This window comes from Myodes glareolus, chromosome 4 (genome assembly GCF_982192425.1).
Source record: "Myodes glareolus chromosome 4, mMyoGla1.1, whole genome shotgun sequence".
NCBI lineage: Eukaryota > Metazoa > Chordata > Mammalia > Rodentia > Cricetidae > Myodes > Myodes glareolus.
Window position 1 is genome coordinate 26,882,158 of NC_142029.1, and position 24,193 is coordinate 26,906,350.

The 24,193-nt window shown below is 40.3% G+C and overlaps 1 protein-coding gene across 3 annotated transcripts in view; it reads left to right on the plus strand.

Annotated features, from left to right (window-relative positions):
• Vps13c (vacuolar protein sorting 13 homolog C) overlaps positions 1-24,193 on the plus strand; it is a 162,382-nt gene that overhangs the window by 33,841 nt on the left and 104,348 nt on the right. For all 3 annotated transcript variants that reach the window (XM_087905351.1, XM_085689278.2, XM_087905352.1), the window contains 14 exons: positions 428-487; positions 2,489-2,548; positions 4,110-4,190; positions 5,834-5,891; positions 7,693-7,820; positions 9,651-9,757; positions 12,286-12,457; positions 14,624-14,686; positions 16,586-16,712; positions 17,323-17,417; positions 20,892-21,034; positions 21,716-21,908; positions 23,029-23,143; positions 23,703-23,839. In XM_087905351.1, the coding sequence (XP_087761477.1) occupies positions 428-487; positions 2,489-2,548; positions 4,110-4,190; positions 5,834-5,891; positions 7,693-7,820; positions 9,651-9,757; positions 12,286-12,457; positions 14,624-14,686; positions 16,586-16,712; positions 17,323-17,417; positions 20,892-21,034; positions 21,716-21,908; positions 23,029-23,143; positions 23,703-23,839 (1,539 nt within the window). The remainder of the gene's footprint in view (positions 1-427; positions 488-2,488; positions 2,549-4,109; positions 4,191-5,833; positions 5,892-7,692; positions 7,821-9,650; positions 9,758-12,285; positions 12,458-14,623; positions 14,687-16,585; positions 16,713-17,322; positions 17,418-20,891; positions 21,035-21,715; positions 21,909-23,028; positions 23,144-23,702; positions 23,840-24,193) is intronic.

The following is a 24,193-nucleotide window of genomic DNA, read 5'->3' on the forward strand; positions in this document are numbered from 1 at the left end:
CATTGGCTTTGTCATGATACTCCTATGGACACATGACTGTATCAGGGCCTCCTCTCCCTCCTTTGAAAGTCCCTTGGGCTGTGTGACTTCCTCCAAGACACTATTTATAATTTTTATTATTAACTTAGCATTTTATTTTTAACTTAAATTTTTATTTTCTGAGAATTGCATATACAAATACTATATTTACATAATCTCCACCCCTCCCTCCCAACTCCTTCTGTGTTCCCCTTACTTTCTTTCAAATTAACAACCTCTTCTTTTTAAATTCTTATTTTTAGTTACACAAAACCACAAACTATCCCTGAATTCATTTGGTATTATTTGTATGTACCTGTGTTCTGGGCCAACCACATTTCGGGGAGATGCTGTCTGTTTTAAAGGTCCTACCACCTCATATTTTAATGTCCCCTTTCTTCCTCTGTAGGTCACTGATCCAGAAAGGCCGCTTTCATTTGGTGTCACATTGGGAGAATTTAGTCTGTTGGTAATGTTGGCTTATTAAAAGTTTCTGTGGGATCTGTAAAGTATTAATAAAGTAATTAAGTATTAGTAAAGTTTAATGAAATAAACTGCATTGCCTAAGGTACATTGTTGCCTCAAATAGCTTTTGCGTTTCTGAAGAATTCTCTTGCTGCACATTTGCTACAAGTTCCCCATTTTCAGTGATGCTTTCATATTTAGTAATTACTTTGATTTCCTTAATGCTTCCACATAACAAGTGTTAAATCATTTAGAAGAAATGAATATTGCACCTTACACACGTGGGGAGGGGACAGATGACTGTGTAGTGTTCTGAACTCATACTTGGTATTATTTTGTAGGATCCCCAAAAAGTAGACAAAATGTGTGTGTGTGTGTGTGTGTGTGTGAGAGAGAGAGAGAGACAGACAGACAGACAGACAGACAGACAGTGGAATGTGTTGTTATTCATTTTGATTAAATACTTCATAATACATTCAGATTATTTTCTGTTTAATCTCTTAAATGTAAGAAGGTATGCATATCCTCAAAGTGGATCTTTTACTGTTCTAAGTAACTTAATGATAAGAAACATGGTTGGGGACATGAAGTAGCTTTTGATAAAACAGAATCTTCTGTAAGACCAGAATCTGAGTTCTTAAGGGTCAAGAGAGCATTGATTCAGAAAACTTAGCCTAATTGTGTGTTCACAAACAGCGTCCAACTTAACTTTGAACATCTGACAAGACATAAGTACTAGCAGACTCCTCCGCCTGGTCTGCAAGGGCATGCTACTGCAGATGGTCTCCTCATTATGTGCTGTTGGGAGTCCCGCGTCTGTGCTCAGAGTCTGTGCACAGGTTTTATTTGTCCGCTTCACTGTTCCTTTTGCCAGCCTGGTAATTCTGCTCAGGTTTCAGAACCCACACAAGAGAGTATCCTACCTTTGCTGTTTGTTTTTCCTTCCTTCTTGGAGCTCTTCAGCCCCTCCTATGCTCCCTGTTCTGCTGTGTCCCCAGGAATCTTCATTTCTTCTGCTTTCTGTTATTCTCTTCTAGAGCAACTTTCTTTTCTCTTTCCTTACATCTTTTCATAAGCAGTCAAATACTTTTTTCTTTTCTTTTTTTTTTTTTGAGACAGTCCCACTTTGTAGCTCTGGCTGACTTGGAACTCACTAGGTAGACCAGGCTGGCCTTGAATTCATAAAGGTCCTCCCGCCTCTGCCTCCTGAGTGCTGGGATTAAAGGTGTGTGCTGTCATGCCAGTCTTCAACATTCTTGTCTCTTCCTCACAAGTAAGATTAAATAGGGACTGCTTAACTTTCCATTCCCAACCAGACTCTCTAACCACCTCCTTTTCCCTGCCGTCTTTCCAGCCAGGCTTGTTGAGAACTGTCTGCTCTCTGTGTCTGACTCCCACTCAGTGCCTCCTGACGCTTCTGCTTGTGAAATCGGTCTTAAGTAGTCATCAGTAATGCCCGCCTGGTGGGTGCTGTCAACCGTGCTGAAAACAGGCTTGCGCTGCAGCCTTCTTCACAGGGCACACACCAGCCTTTTTTCATGTTTATGACTTCAGACATATAGTAACCCAATAATAATTTTCTAAATAGAGGAGCCTAGTTGAATTGGAATTTCTTCAATTTTAATTTTCATTGCTTCTTTGATTTTGTCTTATAAACATATAGATAAACAGCTAGCATTATCCAATATTACTTGTAAAGTAACTTAAATTTTTAAAAAATGTTTATTTTGTAAATTGGTGTGTGTGTGCGTGGGGGGAGCATGTGTGCACCGTAACATGCATGTGGGAGTCAGAGGACAACTCGTATGTGTCTGTTGTCCCCTTCTATCATGTGGGGCCTGGTGTTGAGTTCAAGTTGTTAGGCTTGGTGACCAGTGCTTTTACCCACTGAGCCATCTGGCTGGCCACTTTTTTTTTTTCTAAATTACTCGGTTATTGCTTACAGATACTAGACTGTTGGATGACATGTACTGTTTCATAAGAGTTGACCTTCTTTTCTTTTTAGACGACAAATGAACACTGGACTCCGTGCATTTTAAATGAAGCAGAAAAAATTATATATAAGGTATTATATTTTTCATATATAAGGTTTTAGAATTTTTTACTGGGGATGAATTTTTGCACTCATGAAGATAAGATCTTTAAGTGCTGGAATATCTGTTCAGCCAGATGGTAGGGTGGAGCAGCGACGTTGGAGCCCAGCTACTGGGGCCAACTTGGAGAGGTGTCTGCTTTGACCTTGTCCTCAAAGTGTCATCAGTCATTTTAATGCAAACTCTGCAGAGTGTCATTAATTACATTTTAAGGATCGATTGAAAGTAACACACCTACACCCTTGGAAACTTCAGGAGAGGATGGGAGGAAGCGCAAGCAGCACATTTGGTGTATAGTAAATGACCCAATTCTTGGTAACTGCTTTGGGCCATATAAAACATAGAGGAAACCTTTGTATTTATGATAAAAGTAGCAAGTGGCATGCCAGGCAATATTGTGTATGCAATCTCGGGCATCCCGAACAGTGCCTCTCAGTGTGCTCAGGTAGTCTACATATGTTTAACCTTCTTAAGACTTCCAATTTATGGGATTATTGTTGTTTCATTCTAAGTTTTAGCCAATCAGGAATCTGGGTAATCTATATATAAGCACTCTTGAATTTAAAAGAGTAGATATTATGTTTTAAATTGTCTGTCATAGTCAATTTGTTAAATAACATATTTCTGGATTCTAAAATAGTACTTGTTACCTTTGACAGAATTAGGTATTTCGTACCGATTGAGTGTTTAACAGTCTACCTCCTAAAGCAGAAACATAAAACGTGTTGAGTGTCAGAGGGTTGATGTATTCCTTGGCAAAGTTAAGGTCATTAGAGAAAATTGTGTTTAATCGGAGTGACTAAGTGAGGCCTAGATGCCTTGGATCTTTATAGTTTGTTAATGAAGGTGAGTCAGGGGTGGGAAAGTCCACGGTCTGGTTTGGATGAAGCTTTTACTGCATGACTTGCTGTGCTCACTTTTCTACCCTGAAGTTTAGGTTCTTCATCCCTCAAGTGAAGGGTCTGGACACAAACAACATCCCCAAATGGTATTTTATGAAAGACTAGGTAATTGAGGTGTTAGATGTAGAAAGAATAATTTGTGGTCAGGCAAGAGAACTGGTTAAGTGCTATCCTGTGCATAGCTGAGCATATGTGTGTTCTGTGTTTAACACAGGACTTCTCAGTGCTTGACATGGCCCCCAAGCATGGTGGTTCCCCAGGAGTGTTATCAGCCAGTCTGGAGCCTTCCCTGCCTTCTGACCACAGGCTCCTTTCCCACAGTCCTCCCCAGGACAGCCATTGATAACTGCAGGAGGGAGCTTGTGTTTTCTTATCTAGCAAAACAATCTGCTAGATGCTCAGGTCTCACTATTTGGTAACTGAATGACTGAATCTCCTGAAAATGTGTTCCCAGAAACACAGTTTAACAAATGCTGAACTTAAACAGTCCTATGGATTTGCCCCCCTTCATTTTTGCATATTTTTTTAAGTCCAGAATTTCAGGGAGCATGAGGGCAGTTGTTGAATGCTGATGTACAGTTTCAGGGTGCTTTGCCTGACCACTTTCATTTTTTTTTTTTTTTTTGCATAGCTTGTGAAACTTGACAGTCTCAGTGCCTATTGGAATGTCGGCTGCTGCATGTCTTACCATGGATCCAGGGAGCATATCTTGGTAATTTCAGTCTCTGCCTTGAAACGCTAACTACACACCAAAGGTGTGTTTGAAAGGGAGGTCAGGCTGTCAGTCATTTGTTTAAATGGCCTGTCACCAAAACATAGGTGTGAAAACACTTAAACTCCACCTGTCTCTTCGGAAGACCACTGTGAGTCTGAAGATCTTTTTGAAACCATTCACTCGACAGTGACAGGGGAGCCCTTTACAGTGTCCTCTGAGGTTGTTCATACTTACTTTGGTGGAATTCTTAATATACTGTTTCCTGTGAGGATTAGGAGTGTCGTGACGATGCCACCTGTTGGACCCAGAACACGTGTGTCTTACATGTGTTTAAATAGCTGTGATGATGACATCCTACAGGCTGGATAGGCATTCAGTGTTTCAGTGTACTGAGCCAGGGTCTTATGTCTTCAGTTAGAGGAGAGGGGCAGGACTCCAGAAACACTCTGACGGACTCAGCCTCCGACCAGGACTTTGTGGCTATGTATCTGTCTGTGGGTGGTTCTCACAGAGAGGAGTGTAGTTACATTCCGAGATAGTTAGGTCTTTGTGTCCTTATTGTAAAGAAAAACACCTATAAATTTTTTTTCTTTTTTTTTCAAAGTTTATTAAATTATGAAAGTTTCCATTTCCGCCCCTCCTCCCAACACCCTCCCACTCTCCCCCTCCCCCTCCTCCTCCCTCTCCATCCCTAAGAGCAGTCAGGGCTTCCAGCCCTGTGGGAAGTTCAAGTTCCTCCCCCCTCCCTCCAGGTCCAGGAAGGTGAGTATCCAAACAGACTGGATCCCAAAAATCCAGTATATGCAGAGGAAACAAGTCCCAGTGTCATTGTTAGTGGCTTTTCAGAAAGGCTCCAGGCCAGCCACATTCAGAGAATCCGGCCACATTCAGAAAATCTTGTTGGATCACATGCTCGTTCAGTCCCAGTCCAACTGGCCTTGGTAAACTCTCATTAGATCCGTCCCCTTGTATCAGTGGGTGATCGCACCCCTCGCGGTCCTGAGTTTTTTTTCATGTTCTTCCTCCTTCTGCCCCTCATTTGGACCATGGAGGACTCAGTCCGGTGCTCCAATGTGGGTCTCCGTCTGTATCGCCATCCATTGTCGGATGAAGGATCTATGGTGATAAGCAAAATCTTCATCAGTATGGTTATAGGCCAAGGCCGGTTCAGGCACCCTCTCCTCTGTCTAGAGAACAGTCTGGGGATCTCTCCTTGGACCTGGGATCCCATTTATAATCAAGTCTCTTGTAAACCCTAAAATGACTCCCTTAGTTGAGATATATTCTTCCCTGATCCCATATCCATCCTTCCTCCCTCCCCCCATCTCAGTCCCCCGAGTTTTCCCCATTCCTCTCCTACTCCCTTCTCTCTAACCCTCTCCCCTTCCAACAACCCTCCCACCCACGCCCCCATGCACCTGAGGTTACCTGGGACTCTTGTCTATTTCCAATCGCCAGGAGGATAAGTACATGATTTTCTTCAGGTTCACCTTAACACCTATAAATTTATGCTTTGTATTTTTCTTATGGACGAGTTGTTACAAAGATAGCAATGAAGGTACTGATGTGAGAACCATTCTTTAGTTTTTTTATATATGTGGATAAGTGTGTATTTGTCTTTCATTCTTAAATCTCTTTAGGATCAGCTGAAGCATGAAATTCTTACAAGTAAAAACATCCCTCCAGATCATCAGTACAGTGAGTACCAAGGGGAGTTGATTTAAAGAAGAGACAGGGAGGGCTAAATGAAGTCACTTTGACAAACAGAATGCATTAATTTTATGGTATTTCACTATACAACATGTGTGTTTCGGTAGTAGCTCCTTATGGTTACTGGACTGTAACCATACTGTCCTGGGGCGGGGGGTGTCTCACCTACAGTCCTCTTGCTTCGGCCTCTGCTCTCTCTTACCTTGTTAAGGCTCTTTGTTTTGAAGTTGAGGCCCCTTCCCTCCTGCTTATCTTCCTTCAGTCTCCCCTCTCTTGCTTCCTCCTTTTCTCTTTTCTCCTCTCTCCCTTTTGGAATCTTTGGATTTGTTTTTATTCAGTGAACTTTGTAATTCTTCGTAATCATTATTAACATCCATGTCCATTTCTTTCTACATTTCAAATTGTCCTGGTCCTGGTTTATGTTTGTACACTTGAGTAATGAAATTTTAAAGTGATCCCAGTTTATAAAAAATTTTAGTTTCATTGATGATAACTAGTTCAGAGAGTGTACAACTTAATTCTCAGGCATTTATGAGTAATATAAGTCAGTTAGAATGTTATACAATCTAATACAAATTATAATTACCATAAGGTAATACATCTATATGACTTTGATACTATCTGTAGTCATCATCTTGAGTAGGCTTCTTGTTTTTGCTGTCACTCAACCTCACAAACAAAAAAAAGAGTATTTTTTGTTTTTCTTAAGGTTGTCTGTGTATGATCAATTTAAAAACAGTGTACTGATAGTTTGTTCCCTAGGATGTTTTTTTTATGTTTCTGTTTCTAAATTTCATCAAAGATTAAGACAAAAATTTGATTTTATTTCTCTCCCCGTTTAATATTTTAAATGAACCATTATTAAATCACAGAGAAACCCAGTTTTAGATGGGGTCTGTCTGTATTCCATATATACCTTTCCTGGGATCACATGACTCCATTTAACTCTAGGGAGATTGGGGTTAGCCAGTGAGCGCCCTAATTTGTTTTACACGGGTAAGGGGAAACCTCATGTGTATATATATATCTCTTCTCTCTCTCTTTCTCTGTGTCTCTGTTTTCTCTCTTTTAAAATTGAAATAGATTTTTTCATGCAGTATATTCTGATCACTGTTTTCCCTCCCTCATCCCTTCGCAGATACTCTATATCCTCATTTTTCCAACTTCACACCTTTCTCCGTCTTTAGAAAATAGACAGATACAAAAACAAAAAAAAAAAACAGAATAGAAGAAAACAGAGAAAGAAAATCAACAAAAAAAGAAGCATGGAAGCACACACACATGCAGAGATACAGGCACTCGCAGAAAAACCATAAAAATGCAGACTTGAAAGCCATAATATATAAATAAAAGACTAGTAAGGTAAAAAAAAATGCCCAGACAAAGCATAATGAGACAAAAATAAACATCCAAAATTACCAGTGAGTTAGTTTTGTGTTGACTATCTATTGCTGGGCATGGGGCCTGTCCTTAAGTGTGGTTTGTATACATACCCAGTGAGACTCCCTTTCCTTCGTGAAGTCGTCAGTTGGAGGTAGCTTCTTGGTTAGGGATGGGAAATCATGTCTTCTTCCCCCCCCCCCCAGCTTGGACCTGTGCAGGCCCTGTGCCCACTGCCACTCTCTCTGTGAGTTCAGATGCCTTGCACATTTCTTGATAGTGATTTTTTACATATACATGATATCTTTTACTTTTTTTACTATCAAAGTGCAATATTCTCATAATTATTCTCAGCTATTCATAGTTAAGAGCATGTAAACATACCTTATGTCTTCCCATGTGATGTCAGTTTTCCAGCCAATATCAGCCTCTGCAAAGCTCTACATGAATCCCTGTGCAGAATCAGAGCTCAAAACACCCAAACTTGATGGGAACATAGAAGTCCAAAATATTGCCATTGAGCTGACGAAGCCCCAGGTAAGGTTCCCGTGGATAACTCTGGCTTTAATCAGCGTTGAATCCTGATTTTCAATTGTCCTTTTCATTAGTCATTCTCTATGGTCTGGTGGTACTTAAGTTCTGTTGACTTTTGATGCAACCCCCCCTCAAAAAAAACCCAACCCCCCCCAAAACGGGGTGTGGGGGACTTAAAAGAGAAATGTCAGAGAAATAGTTTCCATTAATCTGACCCTTTTCACAAGTGATACTTGATCTTATTAAACTGTAGTGAATGATATTTTCTTTGAATTCATAATTATAGGAGAATTTTAGTGTGCTTTTCTACTCTCATTTTCTCTTCTCATATTTTAGACTTTGTGTGTGTGTGTACATGTGTGCATGGGTATGGGGTTGAAGAACCACATGAAAGAAAGAGTCAGTTTTCTCCCTCTACCTTGTAGGCTCTGTAGGTTTAACTCAGGTTGTCAGGCTTGGCACCAGCCTTTTATCCCTGGGCCATCTTACCACCTTTTTAGTTTTTTTAAAAACTTTATTTATTAATTTATTTCTATTTATATATACTGTGTAAGGCTCTGTGAATATATGAGCTGAGGGAGATGAAGTGAGGGTGTTGGGTTCTTTGGAACTGGAGCTATTGGGGTTATGAACTGCCATGTGGGTACTGGAATTAAACCCAGGTCCTTTGCAGGTTAGAGCAGCCCCTGCTCCTAACCCCCAACTCATCTCAGATTCTAATAGCAGACACTCAAGTACCATTCCTTCAGTTTTCAGAGCAACTGTTTTTACTGTGTTTATTTTCTAAGTTTTATAACCTTGAAGGGTTTGGGTAGCAGCCCTGGAGACTTGAATTGAGAGGAAAAGAAGTGTTGATGCCTGGGCTTTTAGTTTGATGCTCTCTAATAAGTGGAATGTAAATGGCCTTTGTCACTTTAGATTTTCTAATAGCTGCATTACCAAAAGGGAAAATAATTATTTTTCATCTGTTTATTCTTGCCTGGTCCAGAACTCACTATATAGCCTAGGATGGCTTTAAACTTGCAGTAATCCTCCTGTCTCAGCTTTCTTAGTGCTAGGATTATAGGTGTGTAGCTTAAAATAAACCCCAATAATCTATTTTACTTAATGTTCTATAATTTTATTTCATAGAATTGTGAATATAAATTGTAACTAGGTATTTTATTTTGTATCATTTCTATTTTATTGCTTTGAAATCTGGGATGTAGTTTATTGTTGAAGTTTAGGCTAGATACGTTTCTCAGGTAACCCTCAGGTAGAACTGTGTTAAGGAAACTTCAAAGGAAGTCAGACTTTCTCTGTATCAACTTGTGACCATTCTCACCTGTTCTCTGTGTGTTTCTCTTCATTTGAACTGTTTGTCATGCTTACACAGCACAAAGTTGTGTTGGTAGGAAATCGAGAGCTCAGATAGCTTCATCTTGCATAGCTATGTATCGATTTTCTGGAGTGGATTGGGAGTCAGTTCCTATAGCTGTGGCAAAGATGAAGGTCCAGAGAAAAGTGGGCAGGTTTAGAAACACAAATACAATCAATACTAGGAGGCACTCCATTTCACTGTTGCCAAGTTATATATTTATTTCTCATTTCAAAGTATCTGAAGAAAGTTTATTATTGGTCTTATGACAGTTTGAATACCAGCACAGTTTTCTTTATAGAAAAACTTAAAATATTGTGCTTTAATTTTCAATTGATAATCTCAGGTTTAATCAGGTGTAGTTGTTAGATTATTGAATTATCAGAGATTTTGGGGTCCTCTAGAAAAAGAGATGCAGATCTAATTTTTATTTGCATGTTCAGTGTAACAAACCTAATTTGATCTTGTCTCAATAGTACTTAAGCATGATTGACTTTTTGGAGTCGCTGGATTATATGGTTAGAAATGTACCATATAGGAAGTATAAACCTTGCTTACCACTTCACACCAATTGTCGGCAATGGTAAGTTAGAATTTGTTGTTTTTATTTAAAATTATTCTCTGTCTGTCTGTCTGTCTCTCTCTGGGTACACATGCACATGTGTTGTAGATGTGAAGATGTGTTTGTTAGCTGACTGTTTGGAGACTGGAGGTTGATGGTGATTTCTTTCTCAGTCATTTCTCTATTCACCACCCCTACTTTTTGAGACAGTCTCTCTCTGAATCTGGAACTCTCCCATTTCAGCTCTCCTGACTGGCCAGCCAGCCCCTGAGCTCTACCTTTTTGTTCTACCCTTCTTTCCCTCAGCACTGGGACTATAGATGTGCACTAAGGAACCTAACTTTTACATGCATTATGGGGATGCAAACTCAGGTACTTGAACTTGCTCATGAAACACATGGACCACCGAGTCATCTTTATTTTATGAGAAATGAATAATCATATATTTCAGGCATTCAGAGTTAAGAAATTTTTAGAGTCTAGTTGTCTGATGTAGGAGTTCCCTCTGTGTGTTGTGATTACCCTTAATGAATAAAGAAACTGCCTTGGCCTGTTGATAGGGCAGAACTTAGGTAGGTGGAGAGGACTGGACTGAATGCTGGGAGGAAGAAGGGCAGAGTCAGGGGACGCCATGGAGCCGCTGCCGCTGGAGATAGACATGCTGAAACTTTGCTGGTAGGCCACAACCTTGTGGTGCTGCACAGATTAATGGAGATGGGTTAAATTAAGATGTAAGAGTTAGCCAGTAAGAAACTAGAGCTAATGGACCAGGCAGTGATTTAATTAATACAGTTTCTGTGTGATTATTTTGGTTCTGGGCGGCCAGGACAAACAAGCGGTTCCTTGCAAAAGTTGTCTAGACTCTTCCGAAACAATAATAAAAGAGAGATCTTTTCTGTCTGTGCTACTGTTGTTTTTGTTTTCTCCTCACAAACGCCTTCTTTTATATTCTGCTTCTGGATTCTCAAAGTTTTATCTTCGCGTTCAAGACTTTGAGCATGTTTAAAAAAGTCTTGTCAATCATCCACATGGATTCAAAATTATCATTGGTAGAACACAGCCCTGTGTTAGGGTCCTGGAGAAGCTCCACAGAGGCCCCTTCCAAACTGTCCCACAGGACTGCAGCAGCTTAGCAACTGTAGTAAGTTTCTCCCTGCTGCCCCATCATGCCCAGGCATGGGCCTGAAAGTCCTTGTAATGGTCCAAAATAAGACACAAGGGAGGAGGTTGAGTTTGACTGGCCCACTCCTATGAGAAGTGATGAGATAATGCTACAGACAGAAAGACATAAAAATAACACTAACAGAAATGTACTGTTATGGTGTACAAAAAAAAAAAAACCAACAAAGAAGCCAGGGGTAGCTGATGGCATGTCTCCCTGGGAAGTTCCATTTGCTGCGGGGGCGACCCACTTTTCGGGCTCAACCAAAGAAACCTTCTGTCCCTCCCAGGTAGGTCTGGGATGTGTCCTGGCCCATGAGGTGGAGGTGCCTCTATTGCGTCCATCCGCCAAAACCCCAGCCTTCGATTCAGTTAGCTCGAGCCTCCTGGAGAAAGAAACACAGAACATGGACCAGAGTGACAGTCAGAACAGTGAGAGACCAAAACAAAGGGCACTCGTATGTTAGGGGCCTCTGGGGGACCTCCCAGCCAATGCACCATATGTTAGGGTCCAGGAGAAGTTCCACAAAAGACCATCGTCCACTTACGCAATCAACAAGAGCGTTTATTTTGAGAACAAAAATACCTGCATGCGGGGGTGACAAGATGGCGACTGATGGAGAGGCTTGCAGGCTTTTAAACCAGATTAGGGGAGTTCCAGGGAGGGAGATTAGCCTGGGGCTGATAGATTGGTAGGTGGCCCTAGTGTTCAGGGACTTTCCAACAGCAGGTTAGGGAAAGCTATCTTTAGCTAGCAGGAGACTCTGGTAGTCAGCTGAGCTAAGAGAAGGCTGCGGGCCGCTTGCTGATTGGTTGCCCCTGAGTTGTAGTTTTCCGAGAATTGCATGCTCAGCTCCAGCCACTTTCAGCAAACTGAAACTACGGCCTCATCCCTGGCAGGGGCTATTAGAAACCTGTCATGGCTCTGGTCTGGCTCCCTGGCCTTCTTCCCTATATAACTTATAGGGGAGTTACATGAAATAGTGTATTATGTGAAATGCTTGTCACGGTTGTGTGGGCATCATGCAGTGTAAACTAAGATAGCTGTGACATCCCAAGATAATAAATATAATTGTATGAAGTCACTGTGCTGTATGTGGTCTGCCTTTTAGCAAAAAGTCGCTGTCCAGCATGACTGTCCAGCTTTCCACACGTATCATTTTGTGCCTTTGTGTGTTGGCTTTGACATCCTCTTCCTGGACTGTTTCTTTGCTCCTCTATTTAGGTCAGAGAGTTGTACTGGGAGCTTGTAGTATTACTATTGGAGTTACTGGCTAGTGAAGAAGAAGAACAACAACAAAAAAATCAACAATGTATCTCTGAAAAGTCAAAAAACTATTTTCTTATACCCTTATATTCATGTGTACATTAACAAAATTTGACTTTAGGTGGAAATATGCAATTGATTCTGTTCTTGAAGTTCATATAAGAAGATATACTCAGATGTGGTCATGGAGTAACATAAAAAAACATAGGCAGTTACTCAAGAGTTACAAAATTGCCTACAAAAACAAGTTAACACAAGCAAAAGTCTCAGAAGAAATACAAAGACAAATTCAGGTATGTTTCCCCTATGTTAGTTTTGGTATATGTATAAACACCCTTTGATATTCTTTGCTTATTTATTTGAGACAGGGCCTCACTCTGTAGCTTTTGCTGTCTTGGAACTCACTCTGTAGCCCAGGCAGACCTTGAACTCACAGAGATCTGCCAGCCTTCTGCCTCCCAAGTGCTGGGATTAAAGGTGTGCACCACCACCGCCCAGCTCCTTAATATTCTTATATATACAGTTTGAATTAGAATGTATTTGACAAAGAACAGACTTATTGTTTTGAGAATTACTTGAAAAATAGAGTATTCTTTATTTTTTTCTTTCTTCCTTTTTATTAACCAGCAATCTCTTTTCCCTAACACAATGTCACATATGGTAAAACTCCTACAGACTCTTTTGGAAAATGTATTTGGTTTTTCTAATACTGTTTAGAAAATGGACATCAGACTCATTAAATGTTCATTTGTTAGATCTTGTTCTGATCATAAAAATCCTAGAACTTATATAGTACTGTTATTTCCTTTTTGGAGCTTAAAGTATAATTTTATAAACAAAACAAAACAACAACCCTTTCCTCCTTGAGGAAGGCTTGGGGTTTTACTTGTGCCCTGAATACAGAACTTGGTTATTGCTGCCATTGAGGCACAGTGTCTGGGATGCGAGAGTGGGCTGGACTCTTGCTTCTGAACCGTGATGATCACCATGTGACATATCGGGAAAAGCATAGGAATGGGAGCCAAAGATGAGGACTCAGGTGCTGGTGCTTACCGGATGTCTGGTCTTAGGCACAGGCTTTTCAGCTTCTCAAGTACAGTACTTCTTTCTCCTCAGCAGCAAAGCGAAGGCTGTGCTTGTCTTACAGTCCTAAGAGAAGCACAGACAAAATACACAAGTTACCCGAGACACGGGCCAGCCAGTGAGTGTTAGAGTTTTAGTTCCTCCTTTAGTCTGTGTGCTCACTCTAGTAATTTGCATTCCTTTTTGTTTTTGTAATGATATCTTGGCTATAAAATAGTACAGACTAGGGGAGAGTAAGAAGTAAGAATCACACACACACACACAATACCTGACTAAAAATTTTATGTCTTTAAAATTATGTAAATGAAGCACGATTAATAAAAATTCAGAGAGAGAAATTGGGGTTCAACCTGAAGATCCCGAAAAGCAACAATGGCTCTTACCTTGACCTTAGTCTGAAATGGTGATCCTGCCTCCTGGAATCTCAGAATGAGCCTGAGCCTGAGGACTCTTTCCTCCCATTTTATAATCCTCTCTAGGGTTGGGATTAAAGGCTGTACCACCCAGTTTCTATGGCAACTAACCATACCTGCAATAAAGGTATATGTTACCACTGTGTGGTCTGTAAGGGTGACCAGTGGGGCTGTTTTACTCTCTGAATTTGAGCAAGCTTTGATTTATTAAAATACAAATGAAATGCCACTACAAGTATATATGCATGTCTGTGTGTGGATTTGTACACACAAGTACAAAGTACAAGGAGGCGAGAAGGGGGCATCAGTTGCCCTGGAGCTGGAGGTAAAGGTGACTGGGAGCTGTCAGAGGTAGGTATTGGGAAGTAAATTCCAGTCCTCTGCAGGGAATTCAGAGCTGTTTTCCAGCCATCTCTTCAGCCCTACACATCCCTTTTCTAAAAAAAAAAAAAAAAAAAAAAAACAAAAAAAACCAAAATCCTTTTAAAAGATGTATTTATTTTGTTTTATGTTTGTGAGTGTTCTGCTGGCATGTATGCCTGTGCACCATGTGTATGCCTGGTGCCTGTGGAGGTCAGAAAGCGCATTAGATCTCCTGCTGCAGATGGTGGTGACCCTCCATGTGGGTTCCGGGAACTGAACTTGGGTCCTTTGTTAGAGACCAGCGGTCTTGCCCTCTGAACCGTTTCTTCAGCCCCACCACAGCTCCCATTGTAAACATTCTTGCTTTTATGAGCAGTTATCTATGATGCCTCACAGAAGGAAACTTTATTTTCAAACTATTCAATAAGGATTCAATTTCTTATAAAACCTTTACTTCTCTTACTATGAAAAGTAAAATAATTAGGAGCCTAATGTACATTTTAACTCATGCTTTCATTTGATCACTGTCCGTATTGGTAATGACTGGATGAATCCATCAATCATGTTTTTTATATCATCATTATTTCTCTTGTTTTGCAGGACTTGGAGAAGAGTCTAGATGTTTTTAACATTATTTTAGTGAGACAACAAGCACAAGTTGAGGTAATCATTTTGGTTAACTGACTTTAGTTTTTATTAATCATGTTACTATTACTATTTTAAACCCAGAATAAAGAAATCTTCATTTTATGGGAAGTTGCTGAGGTTTACCCCAATGACAATATAGGGTCTTTATTGCTTCATTTAGTCTCTAGAGAAAAGTAACTGGAAAAAAGCTGCTAATGTGAGAAAGAAGGGCTTTAAAATCGTGTGATCTAAAACTTATAAAAAGTGAGTCTGAGTTCTCCACCAGTCTAGCAACTCAGAGCTTTACAGTTAACATTTTACATGTTACAGTTAACATGACTTAGCATACTTACTTTAGCTTTTTATCTACTCATTACTTAATTTTAAAAAATACGTTCTTTCTCCATTCCTCTTCCTTCTTATTTCTTCCCTTCTGCTGTTTTTCTCTTTCTTATTTTCCAAAATCAGGACAATTTCTCTATCATATTTTTTCCTGCCTGCCACCAGGACTTGGTCTACCCTGTTCTTTCTGAGTTACTTCTCTTCCTTCTAGATTATGCTTAAGTGTGTGAACTTGAAGGTCAGATGGTCCCAGTTTTTCAGGCTTTTGATTTTGTGACCTGTGCTAGCAATTTAATTGCTTTGTATTTTGGTTTTCTCATTTGTAATGGGACCTGTGTCCTGTCCTTTTTGTGGGGACAAATAGCAATAGTTCAGTTAAAATACTTGGGCTGTTAGGGGCCTGGCCTTCAGGAATGACTCAGTGACTCAGGGATGGTGATCTTGATCTTCTTCTTCTTCTTCTTCTTCTTCTTCTTCTTCTTCTTCTTCTTCTTCTTCTTCTTCTTCTTCTTCTTCTTCTCTTCTTCTTCATCATCATCATTTGTATTAGCAAATGGGAGTGAGCAAAACAAAGAAATTCCTTTCAGTGGGAGAGAAGGATCATAAATATACAATTGACATAAACAGAAAAAGATGACTGACTGTCTCTGTCTGCCTCTCTTGCTCATTCTGTCTGTACACAAACCCTGCATGAAAACATCTATATAATGTATATAAACATACAATGTGTATATATGCACATATATGCTAATTCAGGAATGAAAATACCATGTTTAATACATATTGATATCTTTTCCTGTCTTCGCTCTTGAATGCTTGCACTCATGGGTGATGTAGGACAGACACTGGACATTTACCCCATACGTAGCCTTATATTCAGTCATCAAACTTCCTTTTCTGTTAACTTTTTCTTTTAACGTCTCTTTCATATTGTTTTTACTTTTTATTGGGGGGTACTTAAGTATGTTTATGATTTACTATCCATTGAAAATTCTCTTAAAAGAGAATTTGAAGATTGTTAAAATTAGAGAATGAGAGGGTAGAGTCTAAATCATTGACCCCTTTTCTTAATGCTGTTTTCTGATTTTTGAAAAATGGGCCAAAAGAAGGAGCAGTAGGAATCACAGTAGGATTCATGTTGGGCCAGAGGTAAGATGGGATTTGAGGACTGACTGTTTCTGCCACTGTCTCTCCTTCCCACCATGAGCTAGTCAGCAAACCAGCAATGCGTGTAAATTTTGAATTGTGCTTTTTTAGATGACTACATTATGGGTACAGAAGTATCTTCCTTTAAAGAATCATTTTCATTTTATAAACCTATTATTCTAGTGTCTCCTTAGACACCAGCATATTACAGTACATAGGGAAATTCAGAGTCCTTAGCTATAGCTAAACAACATATCTTCCCCAAAATCCTATCAGGAGGTGTAGAAAGGAGGTGATCCATAGACCATACGATCCAGGCCATACTGTGAGCGTCATTTCAGAAAAAAAAATGGCCTCCTTTCCTGTCTTACTCTATTGAAGCATTAAACAAAACTGACCATGGTTATACTTCACGGTGAACAGAGTGTTTCTTCTTTTATTTTTCAGGTCATTCATTCTGGGCAGAAGTTAAGGAAAAAGTCTGCTGAGGCAGGCGAGAAACGTGGCTGGTTTAGTGGGTTTTGGGGAAAGAAAGAGTCCAAGAAGAAAGATGAGGACTCATTGATCCCTGAAAGTAAGTTTCAAGACAGACAGTCCTCATGCACTGATGAGGAAAAGCCATGCAGGCTGCTTCCCACACCCAGCAGAGGAACACGTGACCACATGAACACATATGACAGGCTATGTACATTGATCCAGCAAAGGAACACATGCACATGTATGACAGACTACATAGTTGCTTTGTGTATCTACCTAGAGTTGAACTTGGAATTCTTGAAAAATGACTTGTGAGAGATTTAACATGTTCCTGCTTAGAGGTCTCAGCATTCTATATTCCTTCTTGTTAACTTTGAGATAGATTTTAATCACAGGTTAAAGTTTTGAAATTTTTAGTGAATTTAAAAATATGTATATCTGAGAGCTGAATTTTCTTAACAGAGAGTGTCTTTTTACTGTTTCTTAACATAAACATCAAATACAGGGTGTTTGTTTTAGGTAAGCCAAAGTGATGTGTTAAAATGAATTTGTTAGCTGGTGTGTTAAAATGAATTTGGTAGTTGATTTTGCTTTAGCATTTGTGTCTGTGATCTTTTCCCCCCAACCTAATATTTTTATTGATTGTTTAAAAAGATATCTTTAAAACCAAAGCCATTCATTTCCTAAATGACTGTCTTGTATTATAGCCATCGATGACCTTATGACTCCAGAGGAGAAAGAAAAGTTCTTCACTGCCATTGGCTACAGTGAGAGCACCTACAACTTTGCTTTGCCCAAGCAAGTAGGTGTCGGGAGCCTTCACAAGTGTCTTGCTTGATTCATTTGCTGGGTTATCTTGACTTGGGTTAAATTAGTGATGTTCTGAGTAGCTACTGGAAAGTTGTTGTCCTTAGTGTAGTTGCCGTATGCTGTTCTGGGGCTGTACCAGTGAAATTCCTCAACTGTAGGGTGGCTTGATTTAACGAGTGAAGGAAGAACCTGGTGAAAGTCCTTGTTAGAGCGAGTGGTTGAACCTTTAAGACGTTTTTATTGTGAAGTTTAACTCTTAACCAAAATGAACAGAACAAAAACATCCTTCATATTTGACAGGTTGAAAAGTCACTGGCTACAGTGACTATCAGTATCAAGGTTTAGAATATTGTACCCTCCTTGAACCTCCTACACCTCCCCTCGTCTCTTCCCAGAGATAACCAGTGTCCTGATTATGAACACAGTCACTTCTTCCATTTCCTGTGTGTTTTGCTATAGACACCCCATGATTTTGTTCTACAGAATATTTGTCTTTCTGTAAATGGAAGCACAAAGCGTGTTTTCTTTTGTCTGGCTTTATCCTTGGGGCCGTCTCTGCTGTTGCACCCAATATATTTTTGCTCATTTTCATTGCTATGTAGGATTCTATCATTTGAAAATCCGGAATTTGCTTATTTGTGCTTTTGTTGAAAAGCATTTGGGTTACCTTTTTTCCTTCCTTCCTTCCTTCCTTCTTTTTTTAAAAAAAACAAAACTGTGTGTTTTCATTCCTACTGAGTAAATACCTAGGAGTGAATTGTTGGCTCATAGGGTAGATGTATGTATAACTTACAGACAAAAAAGAAGTTTCCCAAGCATACTGCTTGTGATGGCTGCTCTTCATGTTGACATTTAGCCGTTCTACGGAGATAGCTGCTTTCCTGCTGTATTTTTAATTTACTGTTTTCCTGATAATGATGTTGAACATGTTCCCATGGCTCGTTGGCCATCCTGTATGTTCATTGTAAGTACACATTTTAAGTGAAGTGGTTTGTCCTTCCACTGCTGTCTGTGGGACACTGCGAATTTACTTACAAGTCTTCTATCCTTTGTACTTGTGTACAACTTTTAGAATTATCTTGTACTTTCAGGAAAACATGCTGCTGTAGTGCTGTTAGAGATCATGTTGACTCCAGTGTAGAAGGAGCAGTGGGAAGTTTTTCGTCCCGCCTGGCTCCCAGCCACCTGGCTAGCTAGCTTATACCCCGAAATAACAACACACAAATTGTGTTCATTTAAACACTGCCTGGCTCATTACCTCCAGCCTCTTATTGGCTAACTCTCACATATTGATTCAACCCATTTCTAATAATCTGTATCCTACCACGAGGTCGTGGTTTACCGGGAAAGATTCAGCATGTCTGACCTGGTAGCTTCATGGCGGGCAGCTCTCTGACTCTGCTTCTTTCTCCCAGCATTCTGTTCTGTCTACTCTGTCTATCTAAGCTGCTGTCCTATCAAGGGCCAAGGCAGTCTCTTTATTAACCAACGAAAGTAACACATACACCACTCCAGAGATGATTTTGGGGAGATGAGAAGGGTCATTGAATCGCATATTGTGTCCCCTCACTGACCAGTGGTCACTGACCATTGTCCTTATTTCCCTTCTCTGAGTGATGTCTGTTGTTTGGTTCCCTCTAATGAAGATATGATTATAATTAGTTTTCTAAATTTTTGCTGTTTTTTTTCCTGAAAATAACTATTATTTTCTCTTGTATCTTAAGGATACATCCCCTACTCTTGTATTTCCACCCCACCCCCATCCTCCCTGTCTCTGATTACTCACTAAGTCTAGTGTTGCTCATGTAAGATAGGGGGCCATCTAGTGGAGAAAGTTTTTCTTCTCCATCTAGTGGAGAAGGTTTTTAGTATTTACTGTGATAAAATTTATACTTGCTTTTGCTCATGTAGTTTGACTGTCCCAGGTCTCACCAGTCTCACAGGTCTCACCAACTCTTCCCTTCTCCTTTGGGACTTCGGATGTGAGCTGTGCCTCTGTGGTGTCTTCTGTTCCCTTTTCAGCTCTCTGTATTTCTCATTTTTCCACTTTTCATTTGAAGAGTTTCCTCTGATTCTTTTTTTTCCATTCAAATATTTACACTTCCTTCCCTCCTCCCAGTCCCCTCCTGTTCCCCCAATCACTCTCCTCCTTCCCCCTCCCTGCTTCAGAGAGGGCAGGGAACCCTGCCCTGTGGGAAGTCCAAGGCCCTCCCTCCTACATCCAGGCCTAGGAAACTGTGCATCCATATAGACTAGGGTCCCAAAAAGCCAGTACATGAAGTAGAAATAAGCCTCAGTGCCTTTATCAAAGGCTTCTCAGTCAGCCCCCATTGTCAGCCACAATTTGATCACATGCTCGTTCAGACCCAGTCCAGCTGTATTTGGTGAGCTGCCAAATACACTGCCTCAGTTGGTGGACCAACCACTCGCAGTCCTGACTCCCTTGCTCATCTTCTTCCTCCTTCTGCCCATCAGCTAGACCTTGGGAGCTTAGTCCGTTGCTCTGATGAGGGTCTCTGTCTCTATCTCCATCCATTGCCTGACGAATATTCTATGGTGATATTCGAGATAATCATCAGCGTGATAGTGAGGCAAGGACAGTTCAGGCACCCTCTACTTTGCTGTCCAAGGACCTAGCTGGGACATCTCCGTGGACACCTGGGATCCCCTCTAGAGCCAAGTCTCTTGCCAACCCTAAAATGGCTCCCTTAATGTAGACATCTTCTTCCCTGCTCCTATATCTGCCCTTCCTCCATCTCCACCCTCCGACTCCCCCAAGCTCTCGCCAGTCTTTGTTCCTGTGTCTCAACCAGACCAGAGGATGTTTCTTCAGCGCCACTGCCTTGTGCTAGGACTGATTTCTAGTATCTTCCTGGCGAGTCTCATTTCATAGGCTGTCTTCATGCTCGTAAAAGTTCAAATGCTTCGAGGGGAAACAAATCCCCAAATTCCACATTGTCTGTCCAGTGGTTGTCTGTCCTAAGTATATTTTTGGTTTGGAGTATCCTCACACATGCATGTGCATGTATGTGTATAATGGGTGTGTGTGCCTGTGCATGTGCATTGTGCATGTGTGTATGTGTGTGTACTGTGTACTGTGGATGTAAATTTCTACAGCTGTCCAGCAGGTATTTTTGTCTACAGTTTTTCTTCTACTCTGCTAGTGGACTGGCTTGCTTAGTTTGCATAAGTGAGAGCTTCTCAGTGGAAATTTTCTCCCTCTGAAAGTTTTGTCGCGGTTTTTTTTAAAACTAAGCAAACGAATTTAGATGTTTGTAAGTGTGATAGTTGTCCAAGTCAGCTTTTATTGAGTTTTCTAGTCTTGTTCAATTATGGAGAGTATGTGGTGCTGGAACTTGTAAGTTTTGTTGAGTCATTTGATAATTCACCATGTTTAATTAAGATGAAGCCATTAAAGCTAGAATTCATTCACATGATAACTGTCCTCATTCTTCCCCCTGTTTAGTATGTGGCCCATATACTGACTCTGAAGTTGGTGAGCACCTCTATCATAATAAGAGAAAACAGGAATGTTCCAGAAATCCTGAGAATTCAGATAATTGGCTTGGGTACCCAAGTATCCCAGCGGCCAGGAGCACAAGCACTTAAGTAAGCTTTTAAGAACTTAACTTCATTTTCATTACATTTATAGTTGTAGGCCCCAAGTATATAATCTTATGCAGCATGAAAGAAAACTTGTTTATGTTTTATGGTAAACGGTGTAAGTCACTGTTCTACCCTCCCTCCTTGCCTCTGCGCGTGCTTGCCAGGCGGTATTTTATTTAGAGTGTCTGTTCTGTGGTAGCTGTTTAGGGGATAGTACATTTTTGTTTTTGAGACTCTTACATTGTATTATAGAAGAGTATATAAAAAAACCCATTCAAGACTATTTAACACATTAGACAACTTACCGTCGAGCATGGTGTGAAATGCCTGCAGTTGGACTACATGGCTCAGTTGTGGGCAGGAGAAACTGAAGCAGTAGGAGGTGTAGGCGGCTGGATGGGAAGGATGCCAGGAGAAGCAGGGGGAGGATGTGGGAGTGGCGTGGAAACAGGGTGATGGTATTGTCTGTGTTTAAACACGTGACCAGAACTTGTGCCCTGTGCTAGGAGCATGATAAATAGCTAATAAGACAGTGGCTGACGGCACAGAAGCAGGTTTTGTAGGTAAGTGAAGGCCAGCCTAAGAAGATAAAGTGTAGCTTCGGGCATAGGGATGGTTTTCAAAGGCGTTTCAAAGGAATTGCTATATTTTTTTTTACATGCTTGCTTTTCCCTTATTGAATAGGATAGAAGCAAAATTAGAACATTGGTACGTCACCGGCTTGCGACAACAAGACATTGTGCCGTCGCTGGTGGCTTCCATTGGCGATACTTCATCATCCTTGCTCAAAATTGAGTTTGAAACCAACCCTGAGAGCAGTCCTGCTGATCAGACTCTGCTCGTCCAGTCCCAGCCTGTGGAGGTCATCTATGACGCTGTGAGTACAGGCGGGAAGTGTCCTTGAAAGCTGTCGCTAGGGCTGGGGAGATGACTACATCTGTGCACTTGGTATGCAAACATGAGGCCCTTTTGAATCTTCCGCTAAAACATTCTCATGGGCATGCATGTGCCTGTAGCCTAGCACTGTGGGAGATGGGCAGGAGGATTGCTGGGACTTGTTGGCTGCCAGTCTAGCTTCATGTTCAGTGAGAAGCCCTGTCTCAAGGGAAGAAGGCAGAGAATAACAGAACAGGATAGCATGTTCTCTGACCTATGCACACGTGCATGGGTGTACTCTCCTGCATGCACACATGATTACGTATTACATATACATACACCATTTACACACACACACACAAATAAATTTTAAAAGTTTTTTTTTTTTTTAGCATTCAAAGGATGGCTCGGTGGGTAAAAGCATTTGCCATGCAAGCCTAATGACCTGAGTTCAATTGCTGGAACCCATGTAAGGGCAGTAGGAGAGAACTGACTCCATAGAACTGGCCTTTGAACCCCATACATGTACTATGATATACGTGTGTGTGTGTGTGTGTGTGTGTGTATGTATGTGTGTCTGTGTGTACAAGCACTCATATGTAAATGATAAAATAAAGTAAAAAACATTTTATACTATAGTTGCACACACATGACAAAATTTACCATCTTACACATTTAAGATTGTGGTTCAGTTTGTTTAGCACATTCACAACTGTAAAACTGATCTCCAGCACTTTCTTCCTCATATAAAATCTGATATTTTTATATTCAAGTTTTATATGTAGGTAAGAGTTAACAGCTTTCCCGGTTTCTTCTCTAAATGTCAAAGAATGGCAGAATCTAAGTACAGTGTTGAGGGATGGGGTTTCTACTGGAGGCCAAAACTAGAGATCTTGTCGGTTACATGCCCTGTAGACCTCTGCCATGTGTGCAGGCTTTCCTCTCAGTAAGCCAACTGGGCTATCCTTGCTCACCGGTGTTTCTCACTCCTCAAGGGAATGTAGAGAATATTTTTGGATTCCTTAGTTCAAAGCCACAGCTATTTATAATTGAGGTAAATCCTTTAGATTTTAACAGAGATTTAACATATAACCTGTTGTGTTTTAAAATTCTTTTTACAGAAAACTATCAATGCTATAGTTGAATTTTTTCAGTCAGATAAGGGGCTGGATCTTGAGCAAATTACATCAGCTACATTGATGAAGCTGGAAGAGATTAAGGAGAGAACAGCTACAGGTGAAATTTTCAGTGTTGTCTGTCTGCACCAACTAAACTTGAAACTTGGCCATTGTAATGGAAGCGTTGTGTTTGGTTTAGGTTGTATTTCTCTTTTAAAATTGGGCTGTGTTCTGTGGCTATGTCAGAGCTGTAGAACTTGCTGTGCTGCCCGAGAATGGGAGTAGTGGAGGGTGCAGATGTTTCTGTCTCCCTTCCGTCCAAGATCCTGTGCCTAGGAATGATCTCTGTGGACCGACCCTCCACCTCCATTCTTCAACCCACTCACTGTACTGTGCATGCCTAGTGTTAAAGAACCCAGCAGACTATTTCATAAGGTTGAAAAGCCATGGAAACAAATCATTCTAATGCCTAAACAAAATGCTAGTTATATAAGATTTGCTCTGTTATGTGTATATTCTATGGGATGTTTGTTTTCTATCAACTTAATGTAGTTTTTGCTTTACATAATTAATTGAGAACCTAATTTTTGACAGAATTGACACTAATGTCAAGTAAAATTCTCAGTCTTTTTGGTAGACAGATTGACCATATCATTTTTTCCCTGACTTTCTTTTAGGACTTACACATATTATTGAGACTCGGAAAGTCCTCGATTTAAGGATAAATCTAAAGCCTTCTTATCTAATAATTCCACAGACAGGTTTTCACCATGAAAAGTCAAATCTTCTCATTTTAGACTTTGGTACTTTTCAGGTAGGTATATGTGTACTTTTTTCTTTCTGTCTTTGACAAGCTTGGTAACTGTGATAGCTTGCTGCTTTTCTTCAGTTCACTTAAATTAAGTCTAGACTTATCTCACACATATTGTTATATGGCTACCCAGACCAAAAAAAATGTCATTAGAAATTCCTGTAATGACAAAAATTTGGCTTTGAGGCCTGGATGGATGATTTTTCTGCTTTTCTAATCGGAGAGAAACCATCTTTGTTTTCATGGTTTATAGAGTTTAATTTTACAGTATCATTTTTTGGGCCATATATTTGACAGAAAATTATCTATATACACATATATATTTAATATATATAATTTATTTCATATATTTATATA